Source organism: Corythoichthys intestinalis, chromosome 4 (genome assembly GCF_030265065.1).
Source record: "Corythoichthys intestinalis isolate RoL2023-P3 chromosome 4, ASM3026506v1, whole genome shotgun sequence".
In the NCBI taxonomy this organism is placed as follows: Eukaryota; Metazoa; Chordata; class Actinopteri; order Syngnathiformes; family Syngnathidae; genus Corythoichthys; species Corythoichthys intestinalis.
The window spans coordinates 49,556,528-49,578,008 of NC_080398.1; the positions used below are offsets into that span (position 1 = coordinate 49,556,528).

General features: G+C 41.1%; 1 protein-coding gene across 1 annotated transcript in view; it reads left to right on the forward strand.

The window, feature by feature from the left end:
* The window catches only part of znf407 (zinc finger protein 407), a 247,258-nt gene extending 240,466 nt beyond the window's left edge, over positions 1-6,792 (forward strand). The window contains exon 10 of the mRNA XM_057835263.1: positions 1,530-6,792. Coding sequence (XP_057691246.1) covers positions 1,530-2,335 — 806 coding nt within the window. The 3' untranslated portion in view covers positions 2,336-6,792. The remainder of the gene's footprint in view (positions 1-1,529) is intronic.
* The last annotated feature ends 14,689 nt before the right edge of the window (positions 6,793-21,481 follow it).

Consider the following 21,481-nt stretch of genomic DNA (forward strand, 5'->3'; position numbering starts at 1 on the left):
TTTATATGGCGTGGCTCCTGGGGTGTGGCCTCCCCTCTGCCTCGGCTGCCGGCCGCGGGAGTAGGTTGGGGGGTCGGGTCTCCGATCTTGCATCGCCCCGTGGCAGTTCCTGGGCGTTCTCCTGCCTCCGCCTTCCCCTCTCTTCTCTGGCTGGGCATCCGCCCTGCGCTCCGTCGCGGGTCGCTGACTGGGCGCCGGTGTATCAGCGGGGTGTCGCCTGCACCGGCGGGGGACCCTGCCTTGCCTGGGGGTTGGTGGGCCGCTGGGGGTCCCGTGGCGTGCCGTGCCGGTTGGGGGACTGTGGCTCGTGGCCCGGGTGGGCGGGCGAGGGTGGGTGTAGGCGTGGGGTTGGTGATGCGTCCCCTCCTGCCATCCCTGAAGGCCGGTTGATGGGTGCGCGGGTGGCCCGGGGGACCACCCTGGGTCCCGGGGGGGGGACGATGGCTCCTTTGCTGGGCTGCGGGAGGAGGGATGGGCTGCGCATGGCCCCCCGCCCCCGCGCCCGCCCTCCCTCCCTCCCCGGGCTGGCTGGGTGGGGGCTGTGGCCCTGGGTTGGCGCCCGCGCGGCTTCTCCGCCCGTCTGCGTGGCTGTCGCGCGCCCGGTGGGGCCTGCGTGCTGCTGGATGTGGAAGGGCATTCTCGGGTCGGGGGTCCCGGTGCCGGGATTGGCGATGCGGCGGCGTAGGTTTGGTCGCCAACGGGCTTACTCATAAGAGATTCACACGATTACTGGGTTCTAGATCACAGAACTGATTTGTGTACACTCTACCCCTTTCAATCACTTAGCTTATAGGCTTATAGACACCCCCACCCCCATTCTCCTCTTTCACTGGCCAATAGGCCCCCACATTGTGTAAACCGGAAATACATCTCGCTGACGATAGCACCAGCATATTAGTAACTAGTTTAGATGTTCAATGTATTTCTAGTTGTTGTTTGTGTATGTGTTTCTTTTCCTTCTTCTCTTGTATTTCTTTTCTTCTGTCCCCCCATAATCCCTTCCTGTTCGCTGCTTTGTCATAATAAAAAGGTATTTTGAATGATCACAATGGGAGTATGTCAGACTCTCAATGTGAAACATTAAAACTGTTCAGAATCTGGGCACTTAGACTTCCATTCTCTGTGTCAAACAGCTGAACAGGACAGGTTTTAAAAAAAAAAAAAAAAAAAAAAAAAAAAAAAAGAAATAGTGATTTTTATAAAGACACATACTCGGCTGAAAACTTGAATATGAATGTTAGCGGGCTGGCTAAGAAACCGGAAAAGACTTAGCAGCTAAACGTTTAAGAGAAGTAACATTATGGAGTGCAAAGAGTCCACTGAGCAGACTTAGGCTTCAAGTTAGACATAAGCAATCACCAGTAAGTCCAGAAGACCGCAATTTGAGGCAAGTCGCTCAACACAATTAACTCGTTGTACATGCAACAAAACAAAATGTACTTATGGAGTTCTTTTTGGCTTGATTAGGCATCAAAATTTCTATTAAAACATTATTTGGCACTTATGTGATCCTTCTCTTCTCTCTCCAGGTATCGTGTCCAAGTCTTTCGATTGCCGTCTTAAAGGCCAGGGGGCTTCTTTTGTAGAGACAGAAGTTGTGGACCCTTCTGTGGATAGTAAGCTCTGTGATGAAGACTCCATCCAGCAGGTCATCATCATCCAAGGCTATGGCGATGGAGATATGGCCATCGACCAGACGCTGGAGGAGTCTGCTGCTGCAACCCTGCAGACACTGGCCATGGCGGGCCAGGTGGCAGAAGTGCTCCACATCACAGAAGATGGGCATGTTATCACATCCGGTAGGGAGGTAGCATCCGCGGGGGCTGAGCTTGCCAAAGGGAGCACCCGGTATGTGGTGCTGTCAGGAGGAGAGGCTGCGACTGAGCTACAGGCGGTAGCTGGAGAAGCGGCAGGGGAGGCCGCCGAAAAAAGTCATGCCGTGTCAGAGTCTTCCACAGCTTTGGATGCTCTGCTCAGTGCTGTGAGCAAGATGGATCATCAGGAGCAAATGCACGGAGAGGTCTCGGCCGTTCACCAGGTCCCGGCCTCCGAGATGGGTGAGCCCGTACAGAGTGAAGTGCAGTCTTTGGTCAAACCGGAGGAAGTCAATGACCAGAAAAGTCGGGAGGACATGCAGAACCTGCTGCAGCTGGCAGCCTCTCAGATGATAAAGGAAGGCCTCACCCAGGTCATCGTCAATGATGAGGGCACCCACTACATTGTTACAGAGTTGGATGACTGCACCCTACAGGTGGAGGGAGGGGTGTATGAGGCGGCTGAAGCAGGTGACCAAGAAGAGCAGCAGGCTGACGGCCGTGACGATGAGGCCCTTTAATTCATTCCATGCCAGCCATTTTCAGGAAGGACTGGAGTACAAGAGGATTACGACACATCTTTCAAGGCACACAGAATATTGTCCTACCATTATACTGTATATTTTGTAAGAGGGAACTCCTTTCTGTGACCAGGAAAAAACTGATTCTACCTTTTTTCCATTCTTTAGTAATCAGTTATACATGATGTATATCATTTTAGATGATCTTCTTAAAAATTGAGAAATTTAGCTTCTTTTTGTCGGGGGTGAAAACATGAAACAGAGCAGTGACTTTGATCGGAATAATTATTTTACTTTTACAATACCGCCAACATCGCAACAGTGGTTTTGGCAAAATACTCATGTATTTAGCGATCTATACATGGTGAGAGTGTAATCATCAGATGCAGTTGTGCTCAATTGTGCCTGTCACATTCATGACACACACATATTTTTGCTAACCACAACACATCAACAGCTATTAAAGGTCCTAATAATTGTGACCATGTCAGCAATTGAAAATGAAAATGACTAATGTAATTTTACATATTGAAAACTAATTTGGGACTCAAATCTTGCTTTATTTTACCAATTTAGTTATTCCATCCAAAATGATGCATCAGGAATATTCCGGCAATTCTGGTTGTGATGTCACAAATTAGGATCTACTTTCATTATTAAGCCGTTTCTGTCACTTTTTTATAAATTTTTGTCAAAATTATTGTCCGCTTTCATTTTAACCCGCTTAGTCCTCTAATCATGTCGGCGTGATCAATCAAATGGCATCTTTAAAGCGCCTTAAAAAAAAAAAAAAAACTATTGCACATAGAACTCTACTGTCATTATTTCTTGAAAGGGCAGTTTCAAACCCTCTCCCAGTTTATTATTTGGCACCGATAGACCATGGAAAACTGGACATATGATCATTTTAATTGAATGGTAGAAAATAAGCTCACACTCTTTGGACAGGATTGCTGAGGCTCCTTTCGATATATTTTTCCAGTTAGAATGTTTGTGTATTTTTTGCCCTTATATGGTATCGAATTTAAAAAATTGTCCTGATGAAAATATACTAAGCTAGATACCTAGAGCATGTTAAACATTTTTACATGGTATATTGAGACAAACTATACGTTACAGCAGTGCTTCTCAATTATTTTCCTGTTACGCCCCCCCCAAGCAAGACGTAAATGTTTCGCGCCCCCCCCAAACTCTCCGCCACCACTGTAAATAGTATTATTCGTCTATAAAATTACTATTATAAATACGCATCTGCCTAACATTGTGTCCTTTTTTTCTAATAAAGAAAAAAAGTAACAGATCAACTTATAATAAAGTATAACTTTATTAACATTGTTTTTGTTTGTAACAGAGAAGACTTGACGTGCATCAATTTGCCTGAATTTAAAAAAAAAAAAGTCACATTCAAACTGTAAAAATACACTCAATGTATTTTTGACCATTTGATACAGAAAAATAAAATGTAATAAAATCCGTAAATAATAACAAATTCAAATTGATTAGAAACATTTACTCATGAGGACAATACGCCAAAAAATTTGACCGAAAAAACAAAAATGAATAAAGGAAAAAAAGAGTGTCCTTGGACAGAAGGACAGTTTTTATTTTTGCTGCTCACACTCAGTATTACCTCCTTTGCAATGGTGTGGAGTCATTTTGCAATGAGCATGCTAACAATGCTCACTGGTTTACTGATATAACACTGACAAAGCAGGACTATTGTTGGCAATATTCGGCACGTTTTCGCTGAAAAACAATCAAGCGGCTTATCAATGAGATTGGGGACGAATGTCTTTAAGTGGCGTCTTAATTGATTTGGCTTCTGGCAGTCCGCTATAATTATTTTCAGACACAGTAAACAGTAGTCTTTCCTCATCACCCCACTGTATTAAAAGTCAAAGCTAAAAGGCAAACGGCACGAAAAAAGCGCATTCTCGGCGGCCGAGGTAGAACCGTAGGTGAGGGCAGTCGTCGTGACGATCCCAAGCCGAAAATGGCACTTCTCGGTCGGCGACGTGAGAACCGGACAAGACAGTGGGTCGCTGCGTGAGTGAGTCCGGTCGGAAAACGGCTTTCGAAAACGGCGGCGGCGCACTGCTCTTCATATCTGTTTTCTGTGTGCTGAGTGCTCTTCCTTAGTTCAGAAATACTGCACGCACTCTGAAAATGAGAGCGCCACTGCCACCCACTGAGTGGATGTGCAAGTACACTTTATTCCAGTCCGGCAAAAAAAAAAAAAGAAAAAGCATGTTCCCCGAGGACACATGCGCCCCACCTGGCATCGCTCTGCGCCCACCACTATTTGAGAAGTACTGCGTTACAGTGATACCTCTCCGTACGAAATTAGTTAGTTTCTGGAAGGTTTCTCAACTTAAAAATTCTGTAAGTAGAAACGTGTTTTCCATTTAAATGCCCTAATCCGTTCCAAGCCCCGCAAAATTCAGATATAAATATTTTAGAATACATAAAAATGCATCAAAACATGTAACAAATGCATCAACAAATGCGTGATTATTGCACAATAAACATAAAATCAGAGTTGTGAATAATGTAAAAAACCAAGGATAGGGTATAATAAATCACTCATGTAAATCTGTCGGAACATGAGGGGCGAATTAAGAGGATGCTGGAATACACACATACACATACAGTAAAGGTGTCTCTTAGCCAATTGGATGCCAGGAATGCTAGGCAATAGCCAGTGGCAGAGCAGCTATAAGTATGTTACGTTCAGTAAACTGTGGGAGCTGCGAGTACCAGCCATACTGTATTTTTGCCTTTTGAATCCTGAAATTTCTTTTGTAACAAGAAGCAATATTTTCCCATTGAAGCGTGTCTTAACCTGAGAATTCTGTATGTCGAGACGTTCGTAAGTAGAGGTACCACTGTATTTAAAGTAAAACGGCCAAAAAAGGATTAGGATCTTAAGGGTTAAAGTCACTTGACAGTATTTATTAGCATCTTCCAAGTTTGGAAAAACAAACACAAAAGAAAGGTGGTCGGCTGCCCTCTGCTGGCAGATTCCGTTTATTCAACATATGTAAAAACAAAGGAATCTTACCACTGCTTTATCACCCAGTTATGTACTAAACCCTGTGGAAAAGCCATATAAATTTGGGGACTCGTCAAAGATTGAATTAGTTAATTACAAGAGCACCATATAACCACTGTTGTTAATAACAGCAAACGCGTTGATGTCTGGATAGGTGGCTCGGAGCGTTAGCATAGCATTTGCGTTCACCTTAGCATTAGCATTTAGCGTGGCGGGCGTAATCTTAAACTCTCAGGCAACTTTTTTTTTGTTGACATACAGTTCGTGGCGTCCAAGTGGGTACAATTCATTGAAAATAATTTACTGTTTTCCTGCTGAATGAGCATTATCATCATCAAGTTGGCATATTTGTAGATGCTACAATATTTATACTTTTTTTTTAATAAACAAAATTAGTCACTTGCACCAAACTTTTCCTGAATGACATATCCATGAACCTTGCGAGATGTTTTTTAATTAAAACAACTACAGCAAAGGCAGATGATTCAGGGCCTTACCTGCATATTGAAAATGATAGCTATATATATTACGGTGTGACGAGACACACACGTCACGGTTCAGTATGTACCTCGCTACGGGGGTCACGGTTCGGTACGGGTTCAGTACACCAGGAAAAATAAAAAGGATTTTTTATCTTAACATTTTGTATAACGTCACATCCTTATATCAGTGAAATTGGAAAAGAAATGTTGAAAGAGTGACATACCTTTTTTGGAGGGGGGTGAAAATATCAGTTCAATCAGTTGATATAAACATCTTTTACATGACAGATGTTATAAAATGTATAATGTAATAACGTGTAGAACGAATGAAAAGTAACGTCGGTTACTTTGCTGAGTAAATAATTACTCTTACAATTAGGTAACTGAGTTACGCAATTTTTGGGAGAAGTAATTTGTAATGGTAACTAATTACTTTTTTTTTAAAGTAAAATTAACAATGCATACAACAATATAGGAAAGAGGATTGTGTGAATAATGAGATGAATTTGAGTTGTTTGACACCACGTAGATTATGCTTAATTAATGCCATGCCATGATTCTGAAAGATTGTTTTGCCTTTACTATGACAAATTGTAACTTCTTCACTTATCAATTAGGTGTCAATGTGTTGTCTGCACGAAAGTGTTGCAGTGGATGTATTGTTTTTCCCCCTCCATTATCTTTATTTTTTTCTTTTTTAACAAATCTTAAAGCCCTCTATCCTTTCCAGTTATTAGCATATGATTAGCTACAAAGCACAGTTTTGCATAGTTTGAAAGCACATCTTGTAGTTGGTTTATGCTTCACTGCGGCTACATTATGCAGACTGTTTGAATGCTATTTGCTTATTTGCGAGCTCGCTGTATTCTAGATTCATTTTCATTTCTAACAATAAAGATTGAAGCCAATTTTAACAAGTGCATCCATAGGTTTTCATTGTTGTCCTGACACTTTATTGCAGTGTTTGCAGCGATTGTCATGTAATTTCAGCATCAATACGGCAATTACGTTCACAGCACTGCGCCGTCCGGTGAGAAACCGCCATGCACATACATGCATTAACTGATAGCTCCCATCATGCTTTCTGATCACTAACACAGTCATTATCATCACCATTATCATTATCACCACAATGATCACCATCACCCTAATCGCCATCCTCTCTTCCTTTCCCCCGTCAGGCCTATTCCCCTCATTGCGTGTAACACGCTCATTGTTTCCCCCCTCTGCAGTATTTGGCACTAGAGGGAGAATCAATATTCATTTAGGTCGCTACACAGGCCCGTAGTTTCTGATGGAGTGAGTGGGAGAGCAGTATGACGGCTGTGAGCACAATGGCTGACCGCTAAAAGTAGAGGGAGAAAGCACTCACGCTACGAGGGCATCAAAAGATCATCCCTTTAACACAAACACACACACACACTTAGCGAGCGAAAAGGTGGGTTGAGAGAAAGTGGTGGACGAGTGGGCAGGAGAAATGAGAGGATTGCAGATGGATGTTGAGAGAGGTGAGGCCACAGAGAAGTGGAAGAGTAGAAAAGCCCACAAACACACAGCCAGCAATTTCAGAAAAACACCTGTCTGTTTTTTTTTTTCCAACCTGGCTTCGTCTCCAGTCTCACATTCATATAGCATTTATAAAGTCACACTTTTCATGCTTTATTTTTCCCCTCTCCATCCCTTTTCAGTAAAGGACTGCACATTTTACACAGGTCATGCTCATTTCTACGCCTGAATCGATGTTTAACAGCCGCTAAGTGGAGGAATCACATTTAAATGCTGAATATTTGCAGAATGTAACCATATTCCACCTAAATTTCAAAATAACCGTATCACATTTAAAATTCAAATAAAGGAACCAGTGTTGTGTGACCTGTCGGGGGTGGACCATCATCTAATAATTGCCTTTAAATTCAGATGTCATGCACTCGCACCTAAGTTAGCACTAAATAAATGTTTTTTAAATTTGTTTAGACTTTTTAAGCCTCAAGTATGATAAAAGGTCACTGAGGTTCAAAAGGCAAATATATATTTGTGAAATGCAGACTTTGCTATGGTTGAAAAAGCCATACATCCATCTATACCACCTCATTAGGGCCACGGGTGAGCTTGCTGGACGGTTTGCCGACCATTTATGCTCATTTTCACACCCATGGGCATGACGGTGTCATCAACAGACTAGGCATGTGCCTGTATAATATTCTGACGGTATGATAACCTTAGGCCAAAATATCACGATTTCACGGTATTGCTATCACAGCTCTAAAATGTTATTATGACATATCTGGGTTTTAAAAAAAACTTTTTTCCATTGAACAAGATTTTTCTCTAAACCCATTAGCAAATTGGAACATAAGTAAAATAGATTTAAAAAACAAAATATTTTAAATAGAATTAAAATTAAATGTAGTCCTTTAGTTGAGCCTAAACCCACAGCAACAGCTCAACATTATTATTACCTTCAGAACAAAAATAATTGAATTATTTTCCATAAAAAGAACATGCATGATTTGTACCATGTTTACAGTATGCACATATACACTCTTTCTCAACACAGACTGTTGCCAGAGAGAAAAAAAAAAATGTTTTACCACCGCTAGACACACTAAACACGCTGGAGTTAACTTTCGTAGCAGGTGGGGAAACGTTCCTGACTGTTTACTAACCTTTAATTTTGTATAAATGCGAAATCATATTGGAAGTATTGCCTCCTCGGCAGCCACCCTTCGCAAACCTGTTTTACATGTCGGTTGGCCGTCTTCCTCTAAGTCATGGCCGTCTGTTAACTTTTCTGTAGCGGAAGTAGTCCCATACCAGCGATTTCGTTTTCTTTGAAGGGGGAAAAAGTTCAGGAGTTTAACCTCCTCCAGCTATCATGTAGCACAGCTAACAATGAGCAACAAAATGTGGGAGAGGGTTGAGCCTTACATCTGCAAGCGAGGGATTTCTTCATGCATTTTTTGGATATAAAATTTCCAATTCAGCTTGTGTACTCGTAACATTGTGCATGAGATGTAGCCAATATTATTTTTCTTCATGCTGCACCTTGTCTTTTTGGATGGACTGTTACATTGGTTAGATCAGTAATAAGGTTGGCATCCATTGTTGCCTGGTCATCCAGAAACAGGGAATAACTCCTTTCTGTGATCCCTTCTGAAGGTTTCTTATTTTCCCTGCTCGTTTGGGGTGTAGATGAGGGCAGAACCTTCTATAATGAGAGTCTGGCCATTTCTTCTCCCTAATTTTACCGTGATCTGTTGAGGGGAATCACATGACTTTGTGGAGCCATCTAGTTACAACTCTGTGTATTTTATTCATCCGTTTTATGCTGTTATGGGGTGGTTCTAAAGGATTACAGGCAGCAGAATGTTACTATGCGTCGCGTGGAAATATTCTGTGAAATCTGGACAAGGTGATTCACCAAAGATCCGAAGAGACACCAAGAATGGGAGCTGAAAGTGAGGAGGTCTGACAGATGGACACGGAATTACTCGATTTTGTGCGATGTAAGGATTGATATTAGTCGTGTTATTTACATTGACATCCATGGAGATCTTAGGAAGTAGTATTTTCATCACACTTTCAAGAACTTACTGGTTACATTGTGGTGGGCTAGCCTGAGCACTTTTACATCCCCAGACCCAGCACAGTAAGCAGTAGATTGATGGGCCCAGACTGTCTTGCTGCTCTGAGGTTCTGCGTTTCCATTTATATTATTACTATTGTTTTTTAAACTTTCTGAAGCATTTTGACAGACGTCAGTGCAGAATACAATGCAAGGATGTTTTCACTCAAAAGCCCAACGAACTGCCGAAAAAATGTTTTGTTAGTAGTAGGGATGTCCCGATCCTTTTCTTGGTCAGCAGTGCACGGGAGTTTGCTAGTTAAAGTTAATGATGATTGACAGGTTTGTAGCTTTGATCTTGGCCGAGAAGCTTGGTAGCTCTACGATTTACGGCGCACATCTGTCAATCATCGTTTAGGTTGTTACATACTCGTGGGATTGTGCTGTGGCAGCTCACTGTGTAAGTGAGAGGCTGTTCTCAGCAGTGTGAGCGGATTTGAGTGGTCTCACTCAATGAAGCATCTAATATAGATAGTATTTTTTTTAAGTATTTTTCTACGTTATTCTTGTTTAAAAAATTATTGACATTATGAAGCCGGCACGTTGGGACATTAACGCGTTTAAAGCTTTTGTTCCCCAAAAAACAAAAACAAACAAAAAAACGGTTTTCAGTATTAGATCAATGAGATGACTCGGACTGTGATGTAAAATTATGCGATCAGGGGAACCCTGGTTTGAAGTGTTGTGATGCAATCATTGATTTATGAATTAAATTCATAAAATCCTCCATTGAGATCTGAGCATTAGTCACTTGATTTGACTAAAAGTGATGTTTGAATGAGAAAGATGAATCCTCAAGTTTGAATCAAGCAGCTGGTTTCATCATATTCGCTCCAATTTTCACTCCTCTATTATCATTCTTCATATTTTCCCACCTTTGTATGACATGAACGTCACAAGCATTCTAGTTGTGGTATGGTATCGCATTTTTAATGATCAGGAAAACTCAAAGAATAGATAGATTTTTATTTCTTATTTTGACCTAATCAACTTATTATCACTTATTTATTTAACATTACTGTTTGCTAATTTGTTTTTCTGCGAGGCCCTATGGCATCTTCCAATGAGTTAGGCCAATAGAAGTGAACTTGGCATGAGTGTACAGTAATGTTATTGAAAGCATGAAAATTGTGTTTTGACATTGACTCCAGTTAAGTGAGGCTGTCGCATTTCACTGTGTGTCAATCAACCTGGGAGTGAGTGAAACAGGGTCTGTGGCCTCCACGTGCATCCCCGGCAAACTCCATTGATGAGCCTATTCTAAATACGGATGCCTGTCTGTTCATCTGCACACTTATTATTCTCCTCATCCAACTGAGTGATTGTGCACTGTATTGTATGCGTCCCCACCCTCCCTCCCTGTGCATATCTCCCTAATCAGCGCAGGATGTCTCGTTATTAACTGCAACAGACCACTTGTGTGACATGGAGGAGGGAGAAATTAGCAGCTGTCACCCAGTGATGAGTTAATTTCCTGACAGGCTTTCTGCTGCAGATGACCAGACGGCTGATGGAAACCTGCCGCCGAAGTTTAATTGGAGAGCAGGAAAGGGCACTGGGGGAGAAGGGGATTGAGAGACGAGGATGACAAAGTACAGACGAGTCTGCAGATGATGCACAGTAAAAATATCACATTAGTTTCAGGGAAGACTAATCAGTAAGAGGCTCTTTTGTTGGAATGAACTTTGCTGTTCTCTGAAAATGTATGCACGAGAAACACATTCTTTTGGACAGTTTGCACCCAAAAAACTAAAACATAAAAAAAAAAACATGTTTATTTTCCATTATAAATGGGGCATCAGGCAGCAACACGAGAAAATAAATTACTGCAGTTGTATCTTTCACTTATTTGCAGTGTTGGGCACTTACTTACGTTACTTTAAAAAAGTAATTAGTTATAGTTACTCACTACTTCTTCCAAAAAGTAACTGAGTTAGTAATTGAATTACTCTATATAAAAGTAAGTAGTTACCAGGGAAAGTAACTATTTCCGTTACTCTAAAAAGAAGTTGTTGTATGTCAAAGAATTTGAAATTTTCTGAGCAGTATTCGAGTCAGTTGAATAGAGAAGAACAGACTGGTAGTTGTGTTATAGAACCTTGTAATATTTATTGCACCTCACCAGCAACAGATTCATCCTACACTTGAAGTGCAACAAAAATAAACAGATTTGAATTGCTTACCACTGATGTCAACAAAAGCTTTGCCCCGGGACATAAATTACACTTTACATGCAAGTTCTTTCCTTTAATTTCGACCTACTTGAAATTGTGTTTATATCTCCACCTCGTAAAGGACAAATTTTCCTCCGAATGCTCTGCCATCATATCCCTCTGCATCTGTTTTGCGTGTGTGTGTTTGCCGCACGCGCTGTTCCGGTTTGGGTGTGCAAACACAGGCTCTGAAGTACGTGCGCTATTAGGCTCGAGCGTTTACGTCACAGAATGGGGGATCACGTGAGATTTGACAACAACGCAGCCATATTGGAAGCAGGTCTGGCTCGCGGGACATTAAACTTTAACTTGCCAGTTCGATAAAGAGACAAACTCATTACTAAGGCGAAGAACAGATATGTGATCAAACTTAAGGATGTGAACAATGTTTACCCTTACGAGCAACCCGAAGACAAATGCAGTAAAGATGGAATAAGCGGCATGGAAAATGAATGAATGAATGAATGTTGACGGGCTTCCACAATTACGTCAAATGGACATTCTGCTGTATTTATTTTTTGGTGTATGTTACTAAACTCATCAGTGATTCCGAAATTACAAATCGCTACAAAGCTACAAACAGTTTTGCTGCGGATGGGTGCAGGACCTGCACATTATGACCGTATCAAACGGCAACTCCATCGTTCTTGCAAAGGTAGGCTACTGTATGTGTGTTTACCATTTTCATTGCCATGACCCTGAACGCACCACAAGTCTTGGATGACAAATAAACAGAGCAGAGTAGACTCGCTACGGCTGGTATTTTCTTTAATTTATTCAAAGTAAGTAATGCACCGCTTTTGACCGTCAGTAACGGTAACGGCGTTGTAACGGCGGAAAAAATAATTAGTTAGATTACGGTACCCCGTTACTGTAAAAATAATTATAAAAATTAATAAAATTAAAATTCCCAGCACTGCTTATTTGAATCATTCCCTGACACATCTCGAATTTTTCATGGAAACAACAAATCTAGGATGTTCCTTTAGTGCAGCGGTCTCAAACCGACTCCACAAAGGGCCGCAGTGGGTCCTGGTTTTTGTTCCAACAGATCCAGCACAAACAGTTCAACCAATGAGGTTTCTACTAACATAAGCAGCACCTGATTGCAATCAACTGATTACACTTGTAAGAAACCAGATTGGTGAAAAGGTATTTGTCTCGTTTGGTTGGAATGAAATCCAGTACCCCCTGCGGCCCTTTGAGGACCGGTTTGAGACCACTGCTTTAGTGGGACTCGAAATGTATTCTAATTGGTTCATTACTGAGAATGTGTGTGTTTGTCCACATTAAAGGTAAAATGTATCGTAGAAGGAGTAGACTTAAAAATGTATTTGCACCAAATTCATCTGTACTCACAGCACCGCTTATAAGAGTATATTTTTATTAGATTACTATGTATAGGTATTCCCAGTAAAAAATTGCAGTGAGAACATCTGAATTCCTTGATACTTCCTCTGCTTGTAACTGGCAGAGTGCACGACAATGATGGGTGACACATATATACACACACATGCACACATGTGAAGGCACACAAAGAAACACTGAGTTGTTCTCCCTCCCGCAGGCAACTCTCATCACTCTCCCGGGGACAAGTGAGAGGGACGGCAGTGAGGAAAGGGGGGTTCTCGTTCGCTCTGTTTCTCTGAGTATGATAAATATAGCAATTGCGTTTAGTCGCCATCAATAGAAAACACATCAGCCTGGGGATCATTTCCTTAATGTCTCCGCTATTAGTTTTTGGCTTCCCTTTGGCAGTATTAGCATGCCAGCTATGATATGCTTTGTGTGTGTACGTGTGTGTGTGTTTGCGTGTCCTCGAGGCTTCAGGTACAACTCTATTAAACTCCATTTTCTTGTTTATTTCCTGTCTGGTAGTGCACATGCCAGCACATCACTTCAATTTGATGTGTAAAAACTAATGCTGGATACAAAAGGTTTTTAAAAATGTTTTTTATTTGTTTGAGAGATGGAGGTCCATTCAAGCCACGGTTCAGTTCTAGTTCATGGCCTCCCTGGGAGTTATTATAGGAAAAGAGGGAGGACAGGAGTGAGAGGTGAGGTTGTATGGGCCCTGCATGGCTCTTATTGGTCTCTCTTACATTTCCATGTGGCTCTGCATTCGTGTCTTTGATCATGTTAATCCCTGCCTCCCACCCTCGCACCCACCCATTGGTCTGCACGGCATACACTCCCTACCACACACACCTCAAGACTGACACGAATTGACAGCTAACCCTACTACCCGCCACTACCCACCATCTTCCGAAATGGCACGCTCCCCATTCCTCAATACACAAGCTTACCTTATATATTTTATATTTAGATTAAATTACATTACAAAAAATAACAATAATGTACATTACCTTCACCTGTCACTCGCTGTGTCCTATCAACTTTAGAAGCACTCTTACACAGTGTTGTAGGCCTAATAAAAACTTTTTTTTTTTTTTTTACAGTGAATAATTCTTTACTTTCTCACAGTGTTGTTTTTGTCAACAATGATGAAAATATTTGTTCACCGAAGATTTTTTTCTTGACGATGACGTGACAATGACAATCTAAAAACAAGGCACTGAAGACGAGAACAAGAAGAATGCCAGTTTTCATCTGACGAGACGACAACGAAACGAAAATGCGACAGTGCTTCTATCATATGTTCACAATCCGTGAAATTTTCATATTGTACGTGGAGTACATCGGCTTGCATCGTAGCACTGTTTGGGGTTTGGTCATTCATGTGAGATGTGATGCGCCTCTCCCTTCTCACCGGAGTTTAAGATGTATCTCAAGCCAGGCTGCGCTTCATCTTTCTCGCTTGGAAACACAGTAAGATGTGTTTTCTTATCTTGGCATTCATGAGAAAATATGTAATACTGCTTTAGCCTTTAAAGGTCTGTGCTGAGTGATCATCAGATGCTAAATGTAACTCCTAGCATTAGCGTAGCAGTCGCCGTAGCCTTAGGTTTAGAATGGCGAGCGTGCTCTTGGCCAGACTAAAGCAGAGAAGCGGAGCCACCTGGCTTTTCTGGTTAGTAAGTGTAGAGCAATGATTTTCAACCGTGAGAAATTGTCAGGCAAGAAATTATCCAATATCGCTTTTTTTTTGTTGTTGTTGTTATCTTGTCGGGCAGTTGAAAGTAGAAAGGAAGGAGTGGGTTGAAAGTTCTCAGTCGTGCGTTCAAAAACTGCTCCGATTTCTAGCTATCAGCCACCTTGCTGTTCGTGAAAATGTGGACCCCAGCACTTCTACTGTGCATCAGGTTATACTCGTCAAATGTCGATATACACGAAAGTGTCCTTTCCATTTTATCCATACTTTATGCGACGACCATCAATCCTCCCTCTGTGTTTTATTCCAACACATTGTTGAGGACAGCAAAGTGGCTGATGGCTAAAAAATCCGAGCAGTTTTTGAACCCAAAACGAGCAGCTGTCCAACAGCTCAATGGTGCCAAGCAAGCTTAATTATCATATCCAAATGAAACTCCCGTCGCTTCAAACTATGGACTATTTGGTTCATATTCATAAAACACAGAGAAGCAATATGTGCTCATCTGTCTATGTTCATTCTGAATTGTCGGAAAACTTTATTTATTTTTGGACTAAAACTTTTTAATTTTACAGACGAAAATATTTTGAGTAACTGTTGAGTAAGACTAGATGAAATTTGTATGACTAATATGACTAAGACTAAGAAGTATTTTTGTCGAAAAGACTAGCACAGAAAATTAAAAGGGCTGCCAAAAACAACACTGCTTTCTTATAGCAATATTCATTGTTAAAACCGGGTACAATGGAACCTCAATTAACAAACATGGTCTGATTCAGAAATTGAAATACTTGCTAAAAGAAGTCATTTTTTACAGCGAGCCCTCGGTTTACGATGTCCTCGACCTATGACGTCTCGACTTTATGAAACCCATGCCTCGTCCGCTGATTAGTTTGCTGGGAGTATCTTTGCCTTTGTCACCCTCCTTTCTTCACATTATGGCCTTAAAGAAGAAAACTGGGTCGTATAGCAAAGCTGTTCCAGCTATAAGAAAAGCAACAACCATGGTAACGAAGTTTACCATCATAAAAAGATCGGAGGAAGGAGAGACACTGACAAACATCGGTAAAGATATGCTACCTTCAGACCAAAGTTGAACCATAGAATGGAAATGGCTCGCTTGCGCTACGCCCGTCGCCAAAAGCAGATTTGTGTTGACACAGACCTTGCGGCATCAAAAGTTGGTGCACATGCTTTCTCATTAATAGCTCACACAGACTCCCCTCCTTCTTTTCCATCCACCTCACAGCAGTAACGGCAAGTACATTCAGGTTACCTAGCAAACAGCAAGTATATTCGGGTTAAGCCGTCAACGTAGGAACGGGATTCGTTAAAAACGCGATGACTCGCTGTAATTATCTATGTGGCAAGATTTAATTACAAATCCCTGTTTCGGTTTTACTGAGGCAGTGACAGGGTAGTACATTTGGGACATGTCAGTGGGGACTTAAGGCTCACCCTATTACTATCGCTATCACTATTACCAAATAATATACAATATAACAATGCATTACAGAGAGAGAGACATTTTGAATATTTGTGGTAAACACCCTTACTAAAGCGAAAAACATACAGCTGTTATGTCTGTTATGTAGCCATTTTGATGTTGATTTCATCATTATGATGTTTGTAATCTAAATACATCAAATATATTTGAAGATAAATGCTAAAAACATGTGCATAGGCTGGGAGCAATTTAGTGCCGAACTGCTAGCCTGGTAAGCCAGTCTGACTTTCGCCTTGTTCGTGATAACTGGCAAATTAATCTAGTCTTCTGTAGTTTAGGATGGATTTCAAAATCGATGCTAGAGGTGGGGCTAACAAGCACAGACTGAATCTGAAAGAACCAGTCACAGAAGCACAGATGTGACATAATTGCAATATGTCTCTCACTGTCGGTTGGAGTCAATTCGTAATTCATAAACAACATTGCGAATAACCGTACTGTGAATGGGTGAACGATAAATGCCGTTTTTGTGTGAGAAATTTAATACATGTGTGCCATCGTGTAAGGTACTTGTTTATGAAAAGAGAGTAGGTCTGCCTTTGACTCAAGTATGTGCAAAGTTTGTTTTGGTGTTCTCTTGTGCTTCAAACAAGACTTCACGTTGTACAAGCAGTAGCAGGATGCTAAAATTGTGTCATCAAGTACTCTACAGCAGCCACTTTGTTGGATATAGGAAAAAAAGATGAGAATGCACAGAATCTCACAAGGGCAAAAATGATTTGCCGTTGCTCCCCTTCATGCCGCATGACAAAGTCCTGTCTCATATGCGGTGATTTGTCCGTAGTGGAAATCCAGCCTTAACCACAGAAGACAAAACTGACTTGCACATAGCAAAATTCAGGCTTGAATGCCAGGCTACTAAATTGCTGAACAATAGTAAGAATTTCCTTCTCCTCATTCAACAGGATTTTTTGGGAAGGCCTAAACAGGGTCCCAGATGACATCACCTGCTTATCATCTCTGCTTTTTGGCCACCCCTCCTGCTATATAAAAGCTAGGCGCCGTCAGTGGCTACTCGGCATAATTGCAACTTCCTTATTTACTTCACTATTAAGCTATGATGACAAGTTATAGTCCTCAATCCCCCAAATGCATCATCTTTCAAATGTTCATGTGTTTTATGTTATGTGGGCTTTGTGCAATAATGCACAAAGTACAGCCGGCCAACATCGAGCCATAACACTGCACTGCGGGACGCCCCACTAACAAGCGGTGCGTCATGCAAAACTGGCCCACAATAGGTTCTTTCCTCTACGTTCTCGTTTACATATTCAATAGAACTATTTTCAATCGGCACATAATTATTATGCCCCACTGAATTTCTACCGTTACTCTTAGACATAGCAGCTAGATGTACAGTGGTATCTCGACATACGAACGCATCGACATACGATCCTTTCGACATCCGACGTAAAATTTGACTCGTCATTTGTCTCGATACTTGCTTGAAATACGACGATTTTTGATAGCGTCGCAATTTCATTGCTTTCCCGCAAGACGGATGCACGGCAGATTTTCTTGTGAGAGAAATCAACATGGGTTCCAAGAAGGTTAGTGAAGGTGCTGAAAAAAGGGAAAGTTGACGCTTAGCATTTAAATGAAAATGAAAATGATTGAATAACATGAGCATGGTGTGCGCGTCAGTGAATTGGCTCGACAATACGGCCGGAATTTGTCTAAGATCTTGACAGTCCTCCTCCGACCTCTGTTCGCCAATTTTTATAAGGTAAGGTGACAATTATTTTTGTTGTTACATCGGCAAGGAAGTCGCCAGCTACATCAGGTTTTTAATCATTTATTTGAGAACTTGTGCAACAAAACACGGCTACTGTCTGCCGTAGCCGATGCCAACAACAACAGAACATGAAAAGTGAAAGTAAAAACTCTAACAAGCCTCTGTTACCCTGTTGTCAGTCACACGGTGTGTTCAGGAACAGCATGCAAAACCCGATTCATTACATAATGATAATTATTATTATATTATTATTCCGAATTGTATTCATAATGTAGCTGTTTTTTCTATTTGTAAGGGTTTAGGGTTGGGTAATTGCTGTTTGTAATTGTATCAGCAGCATTTGTTAAGGATTTAGCGTACGATTTTAATTAATTCTTATGGGAACATCTTGCTTGATATATGACCATTTCGACTTACAAACCAGATCCTAGAACGAATTAAATTCATATGCAGAGGTACCACTATACCTAAAATGTGGCCCTAAGAGATGATGATGAAGTTGGTTCCTCTCTAGACGGGAACACAAGTCTGACTTCAAAGACGTTTGGGAAACAGGATCTACCTCAAGCAAGCGAGGAATAGTGCCAAAAATGTAGCGGAGAAGAAGATGCTTTTGACACTGCGTACGCACTCATACAGCTTCGCTGGCATGGTATATGAGTTGTGTAGACATGGTAAACAAGCTACTCGTGGACTGACACAGACTTTATTGACAGACAGTTGGTACTTGAGCAGGGTGTGGTTTGAGCACAGTCAGACAGTTGTCTGACACCTGCCGGGGTAGCCTTATTTTGGTCCTTTTTAAATCCTTGTTACATATACTTAGGGATGTTTTTATTCATGTATTCCCTGTCAATGACAGTGATAGACATTAATTCTATTTCAACTGGGATGGCTGGCAGTGAGTGATAATGTTTTATTACATTGTCGGCAATAGGCGTCCAATCCATTTTGACAGCAATTGCTGTAAGCCCTCCCAGTCAAACTTAATCGGAGGTCTAACATGATTGACAGGTGGGCCGGTGCAGTGTCTGCAGTGATGCGGACTCTTCTCCGGTCCTTAGTAGTGAAGAGCCAAAAGGCAAAGCTCTCGATTTACCAGTCGATCTCCGTTCTTACCCTCACCTATGGTCACCAGCTGTGGGTAGTATCAACTCTCCATTTAAACTTGGGTGCGCACCAGTACCCCCTGTTCAATACAAAACCCGTCCTAACACAACAAAACAAGTAGGAACTAATTTTCACATAGGAACTAAAATTATACAACAGAAAATATACATTATAAATGACTACTAAATCACATTTGTAAAACCTAAATACATAATAAAATAAATAATAAGCCATATAAATAAAATAAATTGACATGAGCCAAAACACCTGTAATTAAATAATACAAATAGTACACAAATCCTGCTTATACAGTTAAATGTATTAATTTCTGCGTGGTGCTCTAACTTAAGAAAATCCATCAAATCCAGTTTTTGAAAACCTTTCATAAGAAAAAAAAAAAAGATTCGTTGAGGCATTTCATTAGTAAAATACATGTTAAAATCTTTGTCATTGGGATTGCTCTTCTCTTTAGCACAGGACTTCTTTTTTCTTCTTTCATTCAGAAAGAAAACCGACCAATACGCGGGGTCTGAAAGGCAAATGGTTGCTGTATGATAATCTTTAAATACCCGCTACTCTCGCACGATCTTGCAATCCTTGTGTGAACCGAACGAGCCACTCCACGGATGCTCTGCTCGGAAAACGCGTCCTATGGAAATTGGGGGCGAGCGTCAGTGGTGCGTTGACGGGCCGTAGACGTGCCTGGTGTATTACCTGGGTAAGCAGTAGATTATCGATGGGTCTAATGTGATCAATGGCAGTCAATGAGTAAATTCAAACTTGGCCCAATCAAATGATTTTTAATACTGACTTCGATGACAAAGTTCTTTTAGCCCTTCACTATCCAGACAACTCCAAATTGCTACACAACAATATCATTTGGAGAAGTGCTCTAATAATAATGCTGTGCATATGGTCTTTTGTTTCTGTAGGTCCCTTTAGTTTTAGCGTAGTGGACAAATGTGGGATAGACCGATTGCTGTCCATAGTTTAGTGAGACAACGCTTCAGAGTACAAACCATATAGGAAACCTATGGCTGGGGTTTCAATTTCACTGTAAGTGCAACCCCTGCCATTAGGTATGCTCAAGTTTTATCACACAGTAGCAATTCTGCATATAGATGGAGAGAAGGTGGCACTTTACCTTATGCCAACAGCCGCCCCTCTCATTTCAATAGCAGATCTTCGCTGTTAGCCTGCGATAACACCTTTCTACACGGCTGTTGCAGCCATCTGCTTCATGTCAGCACTGCCGCATAGGCCTTGATTCTGTTGCTGTTTTCATCTTTGTAAAATAAACACTATGACAGATGAAGTCAAATAAAATCTTTTAATTTGAGTTGTTGATTTTTTTTAATTACACTTCTATAATAGTCTGTGGAATGGTAATATTTTACTGAGCAAAAATAGGTCATGCAGTGCAGCACACGGTCATATACAGTGAGAAGTTAAAAAGCTTGTATATTTTTGTTTTATTTATTTTGCATTGAACACTCACTCACACCTGAAGAAAAATGATATTTACAGTGGTATGAAAAAATATGTGAACCTTTTGAAATTTCTCACATTCCTGCATAAAATTACCATGAAATGTGATCTGAACTTTGTCAAAATTACACAGATGTAAAAACAGTATCTGCTTTAACTAAGACCACCCAAATATTTATAGGTTTTCATATTTTAATGAGGATAGCATGCAAACAATTACAGAAGGGGGGAAAATAAGTAAATAAACCTTCTGCCTAAGGAGAGTTGAAGAGCAATTAAAACCGATTTTTACCAAACAATTTAATTCAGGTGTGTGCCCAATCATTGATGAGTGGTTTAAAGCTGCCCTGCCTACTATAAAACACACACCTGGTAAGAAATGTCTTGATGAGAAGCATTGTCTGATGTGCATCATGGCTCCGTCAAAAGAGCTGCCTAAAGACCTGCAATCAAGAATTGTTGATTTGTATAAAGCTGGGAAAGGATACAAAACTATCTCTAAAAATCTGGATGTTCATCAATCGACAGTCAGAGAAGTTGTCTACAAATGGAGAGAGTTTGGCACTGTTGCTTCTCTGCCAAGGAGTGGCCGTCCACCAAAGATGACACCAAGAGTTCAGCGAAGAATACTCAGAGAGGTAAAAAAAATATAACCCTAGAGTGTCTGCTAAAGACTTACAGAAAATCACTGGAACAGTCCAATATCTCTGTGCACACATCAACTATATGTGTAAAACTATGGCCAAGAATGGTGTTCATGGAAGGACTCCACGGAGGAAGCCACTGCTGTCTAAAAAAAAACATTGTAGCTCATTTAATGTTCCCAAAAAGGCACTTGGACACTCGACAGACGTTTTGGCAAAATATTTTGTGGACTGTTTA